General features: G+C 37.3%; 2 protein-coding genes across 10 annotated transcripts in view; one reads left to right on the top strand and one right to left on the bottom strand.

The window, feature by feature from the left end:
• Window positions 1-1,669, top strand: part of Hpgds (hematopoietic prostaglandin D synthase) — a 37,810-nt gene extending 36,141 nt beyond the window's left edge. For all 6 annotated transcript variants that reach the window (XM_076939873.1, XM_076939872.1, XM_076939874.1 and 3 more), the window contains one exon: window positions 1,269-1,669. In XM_076939873.1, coding sequence (XP_076795988.1) covers window positions 1,269-1,433 — 165 coding nt within the window. In that variant the 3' untranslated portion in view covers window positions 1,434-1,669. The remainder of the gene's footprint in view (window positions 1-1,268) is intronic.
• A 4,560-nt stretch (window positions 1,670-6,229) lies between these two features.
• The window catches only part of Smarcad1 (SNF2 related chromatin remodeling ATPase with DExD box 1), a 62,445-nt gene continuing 49,410 nt past the window's right edge, over window positions 6,230-19,264 (bottom strand). For all 4 annotated transcript variants that reach the window (XM_034511759.2, XM_076939871.1, XM_034511758.2 and 1 more), the window contains exons 15-24: window positions 18,024-18,159; window positions 17,408-17,545; window positions 15,549-15,644; window positions 15,338-15,455; window positions 15,025-15,146; window positions 13,778-13,966; window positions 13,012-13,130; window positions 10,396-10,578; window positions 9,156-9,265; window positions 6,230-6,737 (exon numbers count right to left, since the gene is read on the bottom strand). In XM_034511759.2, the coding sequence (XP_034367650.1) occupies window positions 6,676-6,737; window positions 9,156-9,265; window positions 10,396-10,578; window positions 13,012-13,130; window positions 13,778-13,966; window positions 15,025-15,146; window positions 15,338-15,455; window positions 15,549-15,644; window positions 17,408-17,545; window positions 18,024-18,159 (1,273 nt within the window). In that variant the 3' untranslated portion in view covers window positions 6,230-6,675. The remainder of the gene's footprint in view (window positions 6,738-9,155; window positions 9,266-10,395; window positions 10,579-13,011; window positions 13,131-13,777; window positions 13,967-15,024; window positions 15,147-15,337; window positions 15,456-15,548; window positions 15,645-17,407; window positions 17,546-18,023; window positions 18,160-19,264) is intronic.

Genomic DNA, 19,264 nt, shown 5'->3' with positions numbered 1-19,264 from the left:
TTTGCCTTCATCGGCCATTTCACTGTGTATTTGATAAATCTCTTCTAAAAGAAAACCCCAGACTGGGGATGATATTCGGTGTTATTTGAAGGTTTTGAGTTTTGTCCACAGCACTGCAAACAAACAAACAAACAACAAACACATCTACATCAGAGGAGGGCATTGCATCCCAGATTGCTCTCTGCCATCCCCAACACTTAGATGTGGGTATGACACACAGTAGGTACTTGATAAACATTTCTTAGTTGAACTGTAAGTGCAGCAGTCTTTCTTAGATGACAGCAACAGTGTAAAACACCAGCAACCAGCTCTAGTAAATTATGCACACACAGCAAGCTCTAGTCCACACTTAAATTCCACTCTATCGCTGAGCTTAGGAAAACAAGCGCAATCTCAGGAAGCCTGGTCTGCAGAGGGAGCTCCAGTAAAACACGCTACAGTGTTAGACTGTCTCCCAACAATAAAAAATGAAAAAGTGAACAAATAACAAAACAAATTGAACTCTGCTGTTGTGGTTAGGGGACCAATGTCACACCCCACTGATGAAGCTCAAGGAGCGATAACACTCAGCTGGCCCAGGCTTAAGATGGGCTATACCTGTCACCTTGGCCAAGGTTAGCATTCTATTAAGGACCAGATACCCATATAGTTATTTGTCTTGATATGATTCAAAGACAATGTATTTTACAGATTCTTTTATTTGGAACTATAGACCCTGAAGGGATAACCCACACCCTATTTATTCCTTTATACCTTAAAATGCAAAGTTACAAGGTACATAACAATGAAATAATCACAGATCCCCTTACACATAGGATGTTGGCAGGACTAGTGTGGAATCATCAATGACGACTTACAAAAAGGAGCCTGCTATTCTCAATCACAAGACTTGTGTACAGTGAACATGTACACACCTGGGATGAGCCTATCTTCTTCTACAGAGGGCTTTTGGAACAGATGGAAATCTCTGAGTTAGGTCAGATAGGTGGAGACTGGACAGGGCTTCAAAGGAGTGTAGCACTGGACCATCTGCTGCAATCTGCCTGTCTCAGGCATCTACACTGTCACAGACCGTAGTCATTTAAATGACTTGGTCATTGTGATGCTTGTCAGCTTCCAATTTATCATCCACATGTTCAGCTTTTGCACCAACAAAGAATTGTTTTCAAATGGAAAGGAAATGCTCTTTGAGAGTTATTAGGTTCAGTTTTAAAATGCTTTTCTTTTTAATATATTCAAAAGCCAAGTCTTTGCTTTCCTTTAAACAGGTAACTTGGGCAGACTTCTACTGGGATGTCTGCAGCACCACACTTTTGGTCTTAAAGCCTGACTTGTTGGATATCTACCCCAGGCTGGCTTCATTACGGAACAGAGTCCAAGATATTCCTGCCATTTCTGCCTGGATACTGAAGAGGCCACAGACAAAACTCTAGACGATTCAGGACCCATCATCAGACGAGAGCTCCATTGGGTAGAGAATCTGCACACTTCTCCCCACCACTAGAACTCTTACTTTGTAGTATTCTGCTTGCTGTGTATGACTCTTTTGTTGTGGTTTTGTCTTTTTCTGTAGGCATTTAGTTTTCAATTTTTTCAAAACTTTATACTTTTTATAATCACAGGGAAACAGTTCACAATATATGTTGTTGTGCATTGGTATCAGCATGCATGAATGCGTTAGTTAAATGACACTAGTTTCCTGGCTAGTGTTATTAGTCACCGCAGTATCTTAATCATGAGTAATCATGTGAAGTACAGATTTTGCAGCTAGCTCTTCAATCAACAAATTGCTACACAGAAACTAAGGGTCACTAGAATGGTCACTAGCCACTACATGTTATTCAGGTATACACCAAAGTGTATAAGCTACTTCACAAAAATACACATCTGTCTGACATGTCACAAAATGGGTAATTAAAAAGAAGGAACTCAAAATTAAAGGACAGCAAAGAAAGTGATGTTGAAGCGTAATTGAAATTCCGCAGAAATGGAGTAACAGCAAGTCGACTGCATTAGGCACTGTTGCAATTCAAGAGGCTGTAGAGACAAGAAGCTGTGACATAGAAAGTTAGGTACCCCAGAGACAAGAGACAGAGGTTACAATAATCCTTCTCATAAAAACAAAAACAATAACAAAAACAGGCTGGAAAGATGGCTCAGCAGTTAGCACTGAATGCTCTTCCAGAGGTGCTGAGTTCAATTCTCAGCAACCACATGGTTGCTCATAACCATCTATAATGGGATCTGATCTTCTGGTGTGTCTGAAGAGAATGACATAGTCACATACATAAAATAAATAAACAAGTCTTAAAAAAACAAATACCAGAAATCAACGGATTAAAGAAACTGGGAGAACGTGTGTGCAGAACATTCACCTGGCAAAAAACTGTTGTTGAAAATAATATAAAGAACTGTGAAAAACTAATAGAAAAAAAAATAAATATCCAGATTGAAATGTCAGCTGGAAGATACAAAGGTGGGAGTGAGCCTGTGAGGTGGCGGCAATACGATGGCACCAGGGAATTATAGTAACAGTGCAGACTAGATTGCTAAAATCTCAAGACCAAATAAACATTGGAGAGGCAGTGAAGTTATGGGACCTGGGACTAACTGGGGACAGGAATGCAAAAGATGGCACTTGGACCTAGTTTCCCTAAAAAAACCAAATGCCCCCTTCTGTGTAGACCAGCAGTTTTACATTATGTATTTACTCAAATGAGCTGACAGCATGTCCACAGTAAGCTTGAACATGTATCTTGGATGCTGCTTTACATACAGCTGCTAAAACTTTAAAAACTTCAAAGACATTCTTTAGCAAGAAATGTAGAAATAAGCCTTGGTATGTACAGGTTTGGGCTAGTAAGCCATGAACAGAACACAGTGCGAGCCAGTACGACACACAGCCAAGTGAAAGGAACCTACACAAAAAGGCTCCAACTATGCAAAATACTGAGAAAAGCAAAATGATAGAGGATGAGAAGCTACCACCAGGTCAGTGGTGACATGGGGAAGACGGGTGGCAGATAGGCAATCTGGGTAGTCTGTTCTGTGGGATGCCGTCAATAGTAATGAGTACATCTTTACATTTATAAATTTACTCAGAATGCAGAACACCAAAACTGGAATATAAACTGTAGCGTATATACCAGATGTTAGTAACAGGGGAGACTGTAGGTGTGGGGACAGCAGGAAATGGGACTGCTCCTAGTGTTGCTCTGAACTGGGACTTCTTTGGAAAAAAAACAAAACAAAAAAAAACAAAACAAAAAAAAACAAAAAACAAACAAACAAACAAACAAAAAAAACCAAACCCAGTCTGTGATAATTAGCTCTTAATTGCTTACAAACTGTGATAGATACGCAACAGCTTACAGGGAGAGATTTATGTGACTCCACCTTACAGACTCTAGCCCAGTGGTTGGCTGGCTCCATTGGGTTGGATTTGTGACAAAATGACTGTGTTTACTTACTCATGGTAGTCGAGAAGCAGAGACAAAGGGTGAAAAGCACCTCTCTATACAATCCTCTAAACAATGGCCCAGTGAGATGGCTCCATGGATAAAGGCATTTGATGCCAAACACAGAGGACCTGACATCAATCTCTGGTACCTACATAACGGAAGCTAAAGACTAACTTCCACCTACTGTCCTCTGCCCTCCCCTTATGTAGTGTGTCATTTGTACCTACATTTTATTAAATAAAATGCAATCATTTTTCTTAAAAGAATTTTCCAATTCGCATTATTATCCCCTAGGACTGTTCTGGACTGTTGTCTCACTTGGTATCTGAAGGCTGACTAGAATGCACAATGTGGCCCAAGCTGGCTTAGAACTCATTACCATCCCACTTCCATGCTGCCCTACCTGGATTCCTATTTTAAACTATATTGACAGAATGCAGACTTTTGCTTTGTGTGTTGGCATCATAAATGTTAATAGTTTGCTTGGTACATTGCAGTGTGTATGGAAATACTAATAATGATGATCTTATGCTTTATGTGATATTCAGGGGAACATATTGCTAAAAGGCAAAAAAATAAAAACAAAACAGTGTGGGGAGACAGAAAGAAACATGTCCAGCTAGGCGTGCTGTTATTTAATATCTCTTTCTTGAGAACGTTTTTTCTGGGCCGGGCGGTGGTGGTGCACGCCTTTAATCCCAGCCCTTGGGAGGCAGAGGAAGATGGATTTCCGAGTTTGAGGCCAGCCTGGTCTACAGAGTGAGTTCCAGGACAGCCAGGGCTACACAGAGAAAGACCATCTTTAATGGAAACAGAATTTAGGAAAAGTAATATATAGAACTCTTATGGGGGAAAATGGAAATTGAAAAATAGTAAGTCTTACATATTTCTACGATAAGTGTAAAACATAACCTCAGCATGCTCTATAGGGCAGTATTTAACATAACCATAATTTTAAGTCAGGCAGCCACTGAAGGTTAGAGCCCTTCCTTACAGGGTGCATAGTGCTGCACAAATGGAAACGCAATCTTCTGACTCTATAGGAACTCCTATTGGCAAGTTACCTGTCTAAGACAAGACACATAAGGCATACTTATTACGCATGTGTGACTTGTACTAAGAAAATAAAACCTACTTCATGATGGGTGGTGGTGGTGGTGGTGGTACATGTCTTTAATCACAGCACTTGGGAGGCAGAGGTCATCCTAGTCTACAGAGTTCCAAGACAGCTAGGTCTACGCCAAGAAATCCTGCTTCAAGAAAGGGAAAATAAACGCCTGCTTCAGTTGGTCATGTTAACAACTGTGGATCATGTATGTTTTCCACTACTAACGGACTGTGATGTTTAATGGGACTGGCCCAAGGAAAGGACAATTGAGGATTCATTCTATGTAACAAATCCCTATTTATTGCCAAGCAATATCTTAAACATAAGATGTTCCCATTTCTGTTCAATATTACATACTTCTTTGGGGGAAAAGAAAGAGGGCTAAAACCCATTACAAAGGGTATGAATACAACTTAATGATCACAAATATTTTTATTAAACCCAAGACATAATAATAGAATATTACAGGGAGAATCCAACTACATTTCATTAGAAGAAATTCAGATATAACAACACCACAACCAATGAGCCTACTGAGGGAGATACATTTCATACAGAAAAGTTAAGAGAAATTCACTGTGAGTTTAAAAGGTACGCTTCCTAACAACTTGACTAAGAGACATGGGGACTGTGATCACAAGGAGGTAGCATTAACACCTGCAGATTCCTGGTAGCCCTGTAGTGGGGAGAAATATCTGATATATTCATGTATCTTCAATATTATATCTACTGAGTCAGGAGTTCAGAGTCTCAGATACCTGGAAAAAAGCACACTGTAGGATCATGTCAGCCATCTAAGTTTACCTAGCACCTTAGCACTCAGGACATCTTGAAAAGTATGAGCTCCAATAATGAACAAATCTCTTTCATTTATAAATAAGTTTATTTATAATGATATTTACATTATAAAACAAGCACATAAAACTCACAAGTTATACAAAGAATCTGGTGTATAATAAAAACAGCAATATAGACTGACAGGCAAAATTTAAATGAAAAGTTAATAAAGACTGAAATATCAAATAGACAATTTTACTTCTTTCTAAATTTCATTTTGTCACTTACAATGAACTGGAATTGAACAATGGCTTCTCTTCAGGTGGTCCTGTCTTGGAAATCCTGGGAACTGGTAAATTCTATTTTGTTAAGAATTTAAAGTTACTGACCTATTTCCATGCAGTACCTAATGCTACCTTAGTATGAAGTCACATCCAGGTTCCTTTGAAGTGAAGTAGCTTTAAGTTAATCTGTTCTGCTGGACAGGAAAGGACCACCAGCATCTGCTGATCTTCGTGATACAGCAGAAGGAAATGTGTGAGAGAAAACTGGAGCAGAAGCGACTGGGCAACGGTTAAGAGAAGCAAAATCGGGAGAGGAAGCTGATAGTAACACACACAAGAGTAGGCAGAGTTAATGAGCCAGAGGTGGAGTAAAAATATGAAAGAAGGAACTGAGCACCCGAGCAGGAGAAAGGCTTCAGTTCCTACTCACTGGAAAACAACTTAATGCCTAGCCAAAATAAATGTGTTCTAATAGGAGGAGGAAGAGGACCTGGGGATGTCAGTAGATGGAATGCCACCTTTTGATTCAGACTAAGTTCTTACTGACATTGGTGAACATCTGCTTCAAATAAGCAACACAATGAAGACTAAACAACCTATACAGCTGCATTCTTTAACATAATAAAAACTTCAAATCAGACAGGCAAAACAAGACATAAACATTGTCAAATAAGGCACATGTAAATCTACACACATTATCCAGTGAAAGACAATATATATATATATATGTATATATATTTGGAGGTAGAAATAATTACAAAAATACTGACATTTCTAAAGCATTAGCATATTTGTTACAAACAATCACCAACTAATCCCCATTCAGAAAACTGCTTTGAAAAATGATTATTCAACATCTTCAGGGTGTGAGTATCTGGAGAATCCAGTTAGTGGCAAAAAGTTGTCCATACTATGTGAAATGCGACATGAAATTATAAAAAGTTACAAATGCTCATAAACCCCATGGTCACTGTGATGTGAATGTCCTTGAATGCACCAAGTTGGTATTTCCTCATCAATCAGGAATTCCGAGCTCTCCTTCCTTTCACAGGCCCATCGATGTTTTTAGTAATGTGGCTATATCTGCTGGCATACTTCCTTCATCAGCTGCAGGGTAGAAAATGATGTGAAAGTTATGCAGAAATATCTGGCCTTCTAAGATGTATTTTCCTCTCAACCTTTTCTTTGGTGTATTCCTACCTATAACTAATTCCTAGCTTGTTTTGGTGTCATCTCATTGAAACCCTGACCTGCCCTATACAGCTGAGTTATTATGTTCCCACTTACTGGCAACAGCACAGCTATAAAGTCACAACTATTTCTGATGCGTGCAGCGATAAACTCTAAATGGCTGAAATGCAGCACAATGAAGCAAATCTCTCACAAAATCCGAGACACAATCAAAACTACAGAAGCACTTTCATTTGCTCTACTCTGGTAAAGATACATATGCACAAGATGCTGAACACTGGACAGACTGTTAAGGAGTTTGCAGATACCCGTCCCTTCAAGAGTACTCAACAGACGAAAGGCAGCCCCTGGCACTAAGTGACTACTTCTCTTAAAACTAAGTGGCATCACACTAGAGAAATGTGAAGCGAGAAAAAACTATAGAGTCTTTTAGTGTAAAGATACTATGGACAGAACAAAATAAAATCAAAAGTGTGAACATTAGCAGGATCCTTGTTTCAAAAGAAAGTGTAGAAATATTAAAAGGGTACTGGATTAAAATTGGCTTAGCAGCTAAGAGCACTGGTTGCTCTTCCAAAGGACCTGGGTTCAATTCCAAGCACCCACATGATGGCTTACAACCATCTGCAATTCCAGTTTCAGGGGATCTAATGCCGATTTTTGGCTTCTGCATGAATGGCACAAATTCAGTGTGTGACATACACAAAGTCAGTGTGCAACATACACAAAGTCAGTGTGTGACATACACAAAGTCAGTGTGCAACATACACAAAGGCAGAAGACCCACACATGTGAAACAAAACAAAGAAACCTCATTAAAAATCTATTAAAAGGACAATTGGGAGAAATCTGAATAGAAAATGTTGTTATATCTAAAATGTTCTTGTTTGCAACAACTTAGAAAACATTTATCTAAAATCCTGAATGTGAACTGCCACACCTATAACTAACTTCATACTGGTGCTGGAAGCGAGAACGTCAACACACTGTACCCTTCATAGCTGCCAGTGAGCGAGCTTTCCTTCATACCATGGTTTCAAGATTTTAATATAAAAAGTTTTGCAATAAAAGTTCAAAAGTGTAATAAAACAGTTACTTTAAAAAAGAATCCCACAATTTTTATCATAAAGCAATGGTTCCAGTTAATATACAGCAAAGTCAACAAGAAAGCTTGTTACATTAGACTCCTAAGTACCACTGCCAGAGTTTCTAAACAGGTTTAAGTCTAATAGAGAATTTGGAACTCTGCATTTCCAACTGCCAAGTGCCAAGGCCAGCTCTAGAGAAACAGACTTTAAAGGAGGAGACTGTGAGTACTCATGCTCTTTCGCCATGCTGATTTTCCAGAGGTTTCATCAAGATTGCTGATACACACACTCATCTGCAAATATGCCCGTCATTCACAGGGCAGAAGAACTCAGTGTGAGGGGGAAAGAGATTCATATTCTCTAAGCCCAGCGTCACTTCCTTTTAACAATGAAACTGGACACAGCTAAAGATAAAATTGAAACTAAGTAAATGGCAATATTATATCCTTAGTTTTATTGGACAAAAAAATAAAGCATCCATTAGGGAAAAACAAAATAGGCAAACAACTTTTCCAGAACAGAGGGAAGACATGTGGGAGGAAGGCTTTGAGCTGCCAGTATGCTTGGAGAGGAACCTGTGAGCTATAAGAAGCTCGCATAACAACTAGGCCACCTCTCCAGAACCATTTGCACATTTCTAACACTTAAGTTTTAAACTATGTCAATATACTACTTGTTAAAAATTATACACATGAATAAAACACGTAAATTTATAGAACTTAAAATTGTCAATTCCCACAGCAGCTAGAAACGTGTCATTTACTTAAGGTTTCTTTCTAAGGCCCAAGTAATTCAACCTGAAACTGACATTACAATTTTTAAGTGCATTTTACAGCTCTATATTTTGATATTTACTAAGTCAAAATAAAATTATGTATTACATATTTGCATATGTAAGGGCTCTTAAAGTTATTACACTATAAAATGTTTTCAACCACTGAGTTGACAGTATTATTCATTCAGTGAACAGATCATAAATTTTGAGTGAAGCTATAGGTCCAAATTTGATTTTATTTTGAGACTATTATGGTGTCCATTATATAAGACACATGAGAGACGTTTTCAAAATCAAATTGTTTTTTTTAAATCAATTCTGGCAAAACAAGTCTTTGTTAGTGTTGTACTTGATGTATGCATGCATATCCTCTTCTAGTTTGTCCTCCAGACATACCATTCATACTAGCTAAGAACTCTAGTAATCTATATTTTAATAAAAAACAGTATTTCTGCTAACAAAGTTGCTTACCTTCGTCTACTGTGGTCATGTCTTGCTCTAGTTTCAACTTTTGTTGGTTAATTTTTAGCATGGACTCTTCAATGGTTCCTTGGCTTATTAGTTTAATAACTAATACTTCTCTAAAAATAAACACATGACATTTCCATAGATCACTGATGTTATTTAGATACTAACAGTTCAACAAGAATAATAAGAAAAGTAAACAACTCTGATGGTTTGAAGACAGTTGTTCCCACACATTCATCTGAATGCTCAGTTACCAGGAAGTGACACTATTTGAAAGAATTAGAAGGTCTAGGAGGTGTGGCTTTGTTGGAGGAAGGCAGTCACTAGGGCTGGACTTTGAGCTTTTAGAAGCCCATACCAGACCCAGTGTCTCTCTGCCTATGGACCAGGATGTAGTTCTCAATGACTGTTCCAACACCAAGTCTCCCATTCCTGCTGCCATGGGTAAGCCCCCCAATTAAATGCTTTCTTTTATTATTTACTTATTTCATTCATTCATTCATTCATTCATTTATTTGAGACAGATTTCTCTCTATAGTTCTGACTAATCTAGAATCCATTTCATAGACCAGGCTGGATTCAACTCAAGAGAACCAACCACCTGCCTCTGTCTACCAAGTGATAGAATTACAGGGGTGTGCCATCAAACTCAGCTTAATGCCTTTTTTTTTTTTTTAAAGTAAGAGTTGCCTTGGTCATGGTATCACTTCACAGCAATAGAATAGTGACTAGGACAGACCCATAATTAACTCTTTTATTTAAAGTACTTGAGATGGGCATTTACAAGTATTAAAACATTTAGACATCTATCCTTTCCTACTGATCCAAGTGAACAATATATATACTTTGAAAATTATTGATAAAAACTCATTACAATGGGAGTAGAGATAGAGCTCGATGATAGAGCATTTGCTAAATAAGCATGGCCTGCATCTGGGGGGAATCTGACTTAGCCTCTCAAGTGATGGGATTACAAGCATGAACTGTCACTACTGATAATATACATCTCATAAATGATAAGACTATTATTTGGTATGGAGGTGGGAGTAATTATTAGAAAATGAATGAGTACATAGTAATTTACATATAGACAGTGTCAAGGTTACTGATAAAAAACAGCAGCTATACTTTGCTGAAAAAAAAAAACCCTACAGATAAGATATCTAACACACACCTTCTTTAATATTCTATATGAATCAAGCTGGTAGTTGATGAAAACTAAATTTCAACTGACGATACTTACTTAGTCTGACCAACTCTGTGGCACCTGTCTTCTGCTTGTTTGTCATTGTATGGATTGCAATCAATGTCATGAAGTATAACAACATTTGCTGAAGTCAGGTTTATTCCTAATCCACCAGCTTTAGTTGACAAGAGAAATACAAAGATATCCATATCTGTATTAAACTCATCAATTAGATGAATCCTGTAAGACAAATAGATTGGGTTCAATTTCACTAAAGGATAAATATGTAGAACTGAAAACAGTCACTTCACATGGAAAGCAAACCTAGGGGTACACATACATGTTCTTCCCATTCTATCTACGTTTCCCTCTGCTATCAGTGAAGGAAGGACCCCTTAAATCAATCCAACCATTCTAACTTGATTAATATATGAAGTATTATTTTATTTTTTGAGTACTTCAGATTTGGCTAAATAATACTTATCCAGTCTGTTTCTCAGCAATCTGACAGTTTCTACTATCAGAGAAGTATACAAGAGGAACCAAGGATTCTATTTTCTTTATTTAAAAAACAAAACAACAAAAAAAACAAAACAAAACAAACAAACAAAAAAAAAAACCCCTATAAGAACTGGTTTTTGGCCGGGCAGTGGTGGCGCACGCCTTTAATCCCAGCACTTGGGAGGCAGAGGCAGGCGAATTTCTGAGTTCGAGGCCAGCCTGGTCTACAGAGTGAGTTCCAGGATAGCCAGGACTACACAGAAAAACCCTGTCTCGAAAAAAACAAAACAAAAAAAGGCAATGTGTGCTTGTTGTAAAAACAAGGCAAAGATTGGGCATGGTGACACATGCCTATAATTCTAGCGTTTAGGAGCCAGAGGTGGAAGGGTCACAAACAAACAAAAAAAAAACAACAAAAAGAAGAAAAACTGATTTTTGGGTTTTTCTTTTTTTCTTTTTGGAGTGGGGAGGCTTGGGGGATGTCTCATTAAGAAGCCTAGGCTGGCTTCAAATATTAGATCCTCCTGCTGAATTATAACTTTTTCTAAAAGTTCCATTAACCTTCAAAATAAGAAAAATCTGACCTTAAAACAATCTTGCTTAAACAGTTAAGATGCCTTAAATCTTGAGTGGTTTTTTGAATTATTTTTCTTATATCCTGATCAGAGTTTCTCATCCTTTCATTCCTCTATCCCCTCACTCTTCCTCCATTTCCCTTTAGAAAAGAACAGGCCTCTGTCCCACTGTTATCAAGCAAACATGGCATACTGAGTAGTAAGACTAGGCACTCATATTAAGGCTAGATGAGACAATCCAATGTGGGGAGCCGACAGAAGGCGGATATCATCCTTGCAGCCATCTTGAGCCATATACCCTGACAAGAGACTTGATTACAATGGCCTACAACAGCTGAGCACACTCTGATAACATCTTGCTTTAGATACCCAGGGTTTTCCCCTGGGTGTGTGAGACTTAAAGGTGTTATTTAGAGCCAAGACTTAAGGGATCAGATTTAGAGACAAGGCCTAAGGGCATGACTTAAAGGCCTGACTTAGAGGCGTGGCTTAGAAGTGAGACATATAAAAGGCGAGAGGCAGACAGGAGAGTTCAGTACAACTTAGAGTACAACTTGGAGTAGGAATTAGGCACTTGAATCTTGGCACTTGGAGGAAGAACTTGGAATTAGACATTAGGCACTTAGCACTTGGAAGAAGTAACTTGGAACTTGGAGGCACTAGGGACTAGGAACTCAAGACTTGGGACTTGGAGAGAAGAAGAGAGACTGAAGAATAAACGGGATTGAATCACACTCTGTCTGGTCTCCATTCCTCGAGTCCGTCCTCATTCTCTCTCTTGCTGAACCCCAACCCACGGACCAGAGCAGCTTGGGGCAGTGTGGGCTCTAACAAGTTAGTCACCAAGGCTTTTGGCAGTGCGGGTCCCAACATTGACAGAGCGGTCTGTAACATTTTGGCCCCCAAGTGTGGGGCAGCTCGGGCCGCAACATTTTTGGCCCCCAAACATGGGCTAGAGCGGCTCTGAACAATCCAATATGAGGAAAGTGTCCTAAAAGTAGGCAAAAGAGTCAAAGCCTGAACTCCCACTGTTAGGATCTCTATAACAATACCAAGCTACTTACTCAACTACAACATATACACAGATGACCTAGGTCATTCCCATATAGGCTCCCTGGTTGTGGATTTAATCTCTGTGGGTCCCTATGGGTCCAAGTTAGTTGATTCTGAGGTTTCTTGTGGTATCTCTGATCCCTCTGGCTCCTATAATGTTATCCTCCCCTCTTCTGAATGGTTCCCTGAGCTCTGCCTAATGTCTGGCTCTGTGTCTCTGCATCTGTTCCAATCAATTGCTAGATGAAGCCTCCCTTGAATATTTTTTAAAGGGGAAAAATTCAGGACTGGGGATATGACTTAGTTCTAGAGTGCTTGCCTAGCATGTAAAAGGCTGTTTTTGATCCCTAACAGTGAAAAAATAAAAAAGGAGAAAATTATGAAAACATATAATTTTCATAACAGTAATAGTTGAATAATTTGAATATAGACTATTTAAAATAGCAGAGCCTAACACTTTAAACAAGAATTATCTACAAAATTCTCCTTATATTTAAAATGCTAATGAATACATAGCAAATGATACTTGGCAGCTAATACCAACCTTTCAGAAATCTGAGTCTTTCCATCTAACCGGAGGTACCTATGTTGATGATGCTTTAAGAGAACCTCTAATATATCCAGCATCATGGTAAACTGGCTGAACAATACAACTCTATCCCCCTGTGGAAATATGTGTATGAATTAGAAACAGGAGAGTAAAACCATTACACTAAAAAATAAAGAGTACTTTAAAGAGTGCAAAAACTTCCCCATGATAAAATTACGTAAGTTCAATTGCTTTAATTTTTTTTTTAAAGTAAAAATTTAAGTAACAATACCAAGGAGAAATTTATTTTTTCTTATACATGAATAGATTCTGAACTTCAGGAGCAGTTTAATTTTCAGTTTTTAAGTTACAGAAGTTGATTGTTATTTCCTTTTTATATTAAAGAAGGACCATTAAGTCCAACTACATAACCATATTTATACCTAAATACTGAAAACTTAAGCTTTTTCATACAAATTGTAGAATCCTTCGAAAAATCACCTTTGAAATCAGTCACCTTTGAAATAATAATTAAAACTTAAAAAATTAACACAGATATAATCTAACATAACTTTTATTATTTTCTATAAAAAAAATGAACAGAAACAAATATGTGAAGCAAATTTAAACCCTAGGTTCTAGAAGAAAATAGAAGATAAACTTAACTTTAGGAAGTGTAACTACTAGGCCAACAAAGTCAGTGTCATCCTTTCTAATAGTTTCTCTTTCAGAAGTTCAACCAACAAGGCAGACACAAAGAAACAGGCGTTCTTTTTAATACCTTCTGTTTCAATTCAGACAAGATGCATCCTAAAGCTCGGAATTTCCCAGAATCTAAAATTAAGTCCATGTCTAACTGGTAACTATTAATGTGTTGATACTGTTTACAGAGTACATGTAGTTCAAAATCTGTCATAACTTCCATGTCTTCAAAGATCAGATCAGGGTTAGCCTCACAATGCGTAGGTTCCTTTTTAAAATAAAACATAACAAAACATAATACAATTTATAATGAGATTAATAAAACATTCCACATTTGAAAAAAATGCCCAAATCAGACATTAGTACAACAGATTAAGGATAAGACATGAGTCATTCTGCCCAAATATTTCTAATTAAGATAGCCATTACTAACGTATAAAAGCACCCTTTACTCTTGGCATGTAAACAACTATTCCACAATTTGGAGTTCATAGGAAACAAGAATAGTGTAGTCATGAATGCTAACTAGAAATGAGTCAAAGTAACATGGGCAGTGGGTTCACTACAAAAATTCTTTGCATTTTCACATATTTAAATTTTTCTGTAGGTTTAAAATAACAAAAAATAATTAAAAAACAGTGTGTTGCATTCAACACAGATATACAGACATTATCTACATTTAAAAAAAAGATTAAGAAGGAATGGGGCAAAAATAAAGACTAAACTGACAGAGAGAAAAATGTAACAAAGAAAAAACAGAACAGAGAAAATGACTGGGAAAACTGCTCCATTAAGCAGGACACAAATACGAGGTCTTTGCTTTGGTTTAGCTTTCTTTTTAACACTTTAAAAGAATGTGTATTACAAAAGTCAGAGGAATTAGCAAACTCTTCTCATAAGGGCCATGATCCAACTGGCAAATAATAAGTATTTTTGGCTTGGCAGGTGGAGTGATATAAACTGTACTTACCCAGTTCTGCCCCTACAGAATCCCTAAGGAAACAACACAGATAAATGGGTATGCTTATGTTCTAACCAAGAAAAAACAGAACAAAATTGTTACTGACCAGTTTGCTGACACCAGGCCTGATTACCTATCTATTCTCTTGTCCATCAAGTTATCTTTGCCTAGAAAATGTATCTCAGGCTGGGGCAACAGCATGGATGGTGGATGGTGGAGAGTTTGGTTAGCACGGGCAAGGCCTGCAGTGGTTCAAAGATGAATATGCCTGATAATTTAGCTGCCTAACTTTCAGCCTAAGAAGACCCTAAGCATTTCCCAGTGTTATCAGCAAAGCTCAGTGTGAGTCTAACTTAAGTCCTTACCTTCAGCATTAGCTGAGACATCTCCTTCAGCTTCTCAGCTGTGTAATACTGGCGGTGTAGTAAAGGGTGATTGGCCATTTTTCTCAATTGCATCATGACATTGCACATCTCTGTGTTTTTTTCTGTGATCCAAAGAGTATACATTTTTTAATAATCAAAGTGATAGAGCTATTTACTAAAGTCTATTTCAATTTTTAAGTTTTAAAAATATTTATTCAAATCCCAACTAACTTAAAAAGAACAGCCCTTAAAATTATCATATGCAACAAACAGAGATCATTTTTTTGCATAAATTGTAGAAGTCGGATGTTACCCAGGTTGTTGATAGACTTTTTCAATCTGTTGAAAAGGCCCGAGTAGAGTTGCTCCTGCTTCTCTGACATTGCACATAGCTCAATCTGATCCTTCTTGGGAGGCAGAAGCTTAAGAACCTTGGAAAGGAAAATCACTTCATGTGACTTTTCTAAGAAAACAAAATTCTTATGAAAAAAAATGCAACCAAAAATACCAACATAAAGAATTACCTCCTCTTTCACTCTTCTGAGAATGAAGGGCTTTATGATTTGCTTTGCATGTGCTATTCTCTCCTTTTCATATATACTCTGCTCATCTGCGGGTTTCTAAGCAAAATAAAAACCCAATCCTTTAGAAATTATGTCTTTACGTCATCACAATAATCCCATGTTACAATATGCATAATCTATGGATTCCTACTTCACATAACAAAATATACACTTGACTGTTTGGGCTTTTCTCCTACATAGGGGTATGAGTTAAACTCATGGTCTTAGATATAAAAGACACGTGCTTTATACTAAGTTACTGTTGGACCTAGAAAGTCATTTCTGAATTCTGAGCTGTTAATCTATTTGAAGCTCCAGATATATTTTGAGGTTTCAAGGTGTGTTATCAAATATTTTACTGAAGTGATAAATCTGAACCAAACTAGTTGGTATTTAGATACAAACATCTAATTCAGTCATTGACTGAATAAATCACATGGAATAAAAATGTGTGCATGTGTTTAAAAGAGGAAAGAACAAGGAAAGAGGAGAGGATGAGGGGGAAATTCAACTCTGTAATTGTATTAAAAAGAAAAAAAGAAGTCCTCCCCAAAGTCAATATAATTTGATGCAAACCACAGAAAACAGTATCTAGTCAAAGGTGATGTTTTTGGAGAATTACATAGTAAAGATGTATGTATGGTGCAGGTAACAAAGAGTTAAGAAGGGCTGGGGAATGAATATAACCAGAATGCATTATAAACATGTATGAAACTATCAAAGAATAGTTATAGTAAAAGAGTAAGATGTAGAATAGAAAATATCTCAAGTCAACCTCAGGCTTGAATACATACATACACAGTGTGCATGTGTGCAAATACAAAAGTAAAAGGTGAAGGTCATCTAAGAATCTCAGGGGTGGGTGTTCTCTCAAGTTTTAAGCAAGAGGCCCAAAGAATGAAGCTGCTTAGATAAGGTCACTCGGCTCAAAGTAGAGAGAGAACTGGAAGCCCCTGAGTTCAGTCAACTCTCTTTACTTTGAAGAAGGTGGAGGAGAGTCATGGAGTGGAGCAGTAAAATGGAGCTTTCTGCACAAAGCACCAGGCATCCGTCTTCACATGTTCATATTGTCTACTAAAACCTAACAATTTATAATCCGTTTTCTTAGTCATATATCATAAGAGATTCTTATGAAATGGATCTAAGTCTGAGAGCATATAATTTTTTCTCATCAGACTGTACTTGGTAGAACCATAGATACAAATGGATGTCATGAAGTCATTGGGTTGCTGAGTAAAACCTTTAAGGTCTACCCCTTGAAGCCTCTAACTTTCCCAAAACAACGATTATGCAAACAGAAGCTACCTCTGTGTATCTAGAAATCCTAAACTAGAGTTCTAGTTCTAGCTTAGAAAGGCCAGTCACCTTTTCCAAGATGGAGAATCTTTTTAGATTAGGAATTAAGTACTAGTTTTCAGTGTTTGTCTTTAGTTGATAGCACTATAGCAGTTTTGTCTGATAATGGCACCATAATTGTATAAAGTATTAAAATTAGTGGACGGCCAATAAAGAATATACAAGGAAAAAAAGAATATATTTAAAAAAGAAACATACATACAACCCAAGATACCATATATATCTGAGCTCTCCAACATTTAAAATTATTACTCAGCTCATTACAGTACTGAACCTCACAACTCCTGACTACTGGCCATAGAACTGATCATTATTTTTCTCCATGCTATGGCTGAGATGCTGACATACAGGTATACTAAACTCTTTTGATAGAACATGTGCCATGAAAACAACCGTAAGAAACAAAAGAGCCAAGAGCCTAGAAAATACCTTCAAATCTGAGAAAAACATATACACATACTTACCGTTTTAGAAGAAAACATCCGTCGTATTTCACTGGTGCTACTGCTAAACATGTGTGGCATAACAAAATTTAACAATGACATGAGTTCTAGCAGATTATTCTGCACAGGTGTGCCCGTGAGCAGTAATCGGTTATGTGCCTGAGAGGGAAGACAAAACTTAGATTAGTTTTCTTCTTTAATCACCTCTTCCTCCCTGTCTACCTTGCCCAGGAAAGGGGACAAGGGGAGCATTATAATTATCATTAACAATTTTGCATTCTGTGATAGAAGAAAAGTTGAGATATCTGATGTCACTTACTATCATCTACTACACTTCAGACAGAAGTGTAACACGGCTGGTCATGTTTTGAAAGCACTATTGTGTATCCTCAAATAACTTCTGTGAAGTGGTAAAAAATAAGCTATATTTATACAAATTGGAGCTCATGTGCAATAGGGTACTAAAAGTATTTATTTTAATTTACATTTTTAAAGAATTACTTAAGAAAGTATGACAGTGGCACAGGGCCCGCAAAGCAAAAAGAACCTTAAAGGAAAAGCTTGCTCACTCCTGATATAAAATGATGTGTGTACGTATTAAATTAGGAAAGGTAAATTTTATCGAGCATACTCTTACATTAATTGTCATTAGGTGCTGGTAGCGGATAGAACCCATATTCTTCAGCATATGGCCTTCATCAAAAATTGCGTAATTCAGTTTCAGTCGTCGAAAGAGACTGCGATCATCAGAACTGCTGATTGCACAATTATACCTGTTGCCAAAGGAAACGAATTATTTCTGATTATACCTTTTAGGAGCTTAGAGTTTATCAGGATACAATGTGGTTTTTAAAACTAATTTTGTTTTTAAAAAATTACTTAATCGAATTTATTTTTGTATGCCATGTAATTACATGTGTGACACCAAAGGCACAGCTAGCTATAGAAGTCATGGTCTTTCCTTCCTCAGGTCAGGTATAGTGACAACTGCCCTGTCCACTAAGCCATCACACTGGCCTCTAAACTATTTTTCTTTTAACCTTCCAAACAGCTCTTACAAGAAAGCACTAAACACAATCAGCTTTCAAACACCGACTTATTTTTATTGAATATTTATGTACATGTAGCCAAACTATATAGTACTAACCAAAAGAAAATTTACGTGAAACAGTTCTAGACAACTTTAATATACTTGGGAAGAAGCCAATTTGAGAATAACTTAGAAAAAAATAAATCTACCACTGCTTTATACTTTGCCACATAATTGTTTCTAAGAAGCAGAAAAGAACACAATTAGGTCAAGGAATTACCAGGTAAGAGACAAGAGTTCAAGACTACATATGGGTCTGTTTACTTAAAAAAAAAAAAGAGGGAAAAAAAAAAAGACTTTTGAAAGAAAGGGGTGGGCAACAGAGATGACTCAACAGTTAAGTGCACTTCTTCCTCTTGCACAGAGGACCTGAACTTCAATCCTAGCACCCACACTGGCAGCTCATAGCTACACATAACTCCAGTTCCAGGGGACATGATGCCCTCTCCTGGCCTCTGCTCACAACTGTATGCATGTAGTAAAGATACAGACACTTAGGCACACATAATCATGAACAAAAAATATCATAAATCCTTAAAAAGGGAAAAATGAATTTTTAAATTCTTTCAAAATAGACCCTGACAGAAGACAACAGTAATAAAAATTTTAATGAACTATAAAAATATTAAGTTTTCTACCACATATTACACTCAATAATTCCAATCACATAGTGACTATTCAAAAAAATATTGAACCTGGGTGTGGTGATAACTGAAATCCCAGCCCTTAGGGGAAGGCAAAAAGATCAAGAGTTCAAGGTTGTACTCAGCTCAATGATTTGGAGAGCA

Source organism: Arvicanthis niloticus, chromosome 9 (genome assembly GCF_011762505.2).
Source record: "Arvicanthis niloticus isolate mArvNil1 chromosome 9, mArvNil1.pat.X, whole genome shotgun sequence".
NCBI lineage: Eukaryota > Metazoa > Chordata > Mammalia > Rodentia > Muridae > Arvicanthis > Arvicanthis niloticus.
The sequence above is the reverse complement of the archived record's forward strand: the minus strand, read 5'-3'. Positions and strand labels throughout refer to the sequence as shown.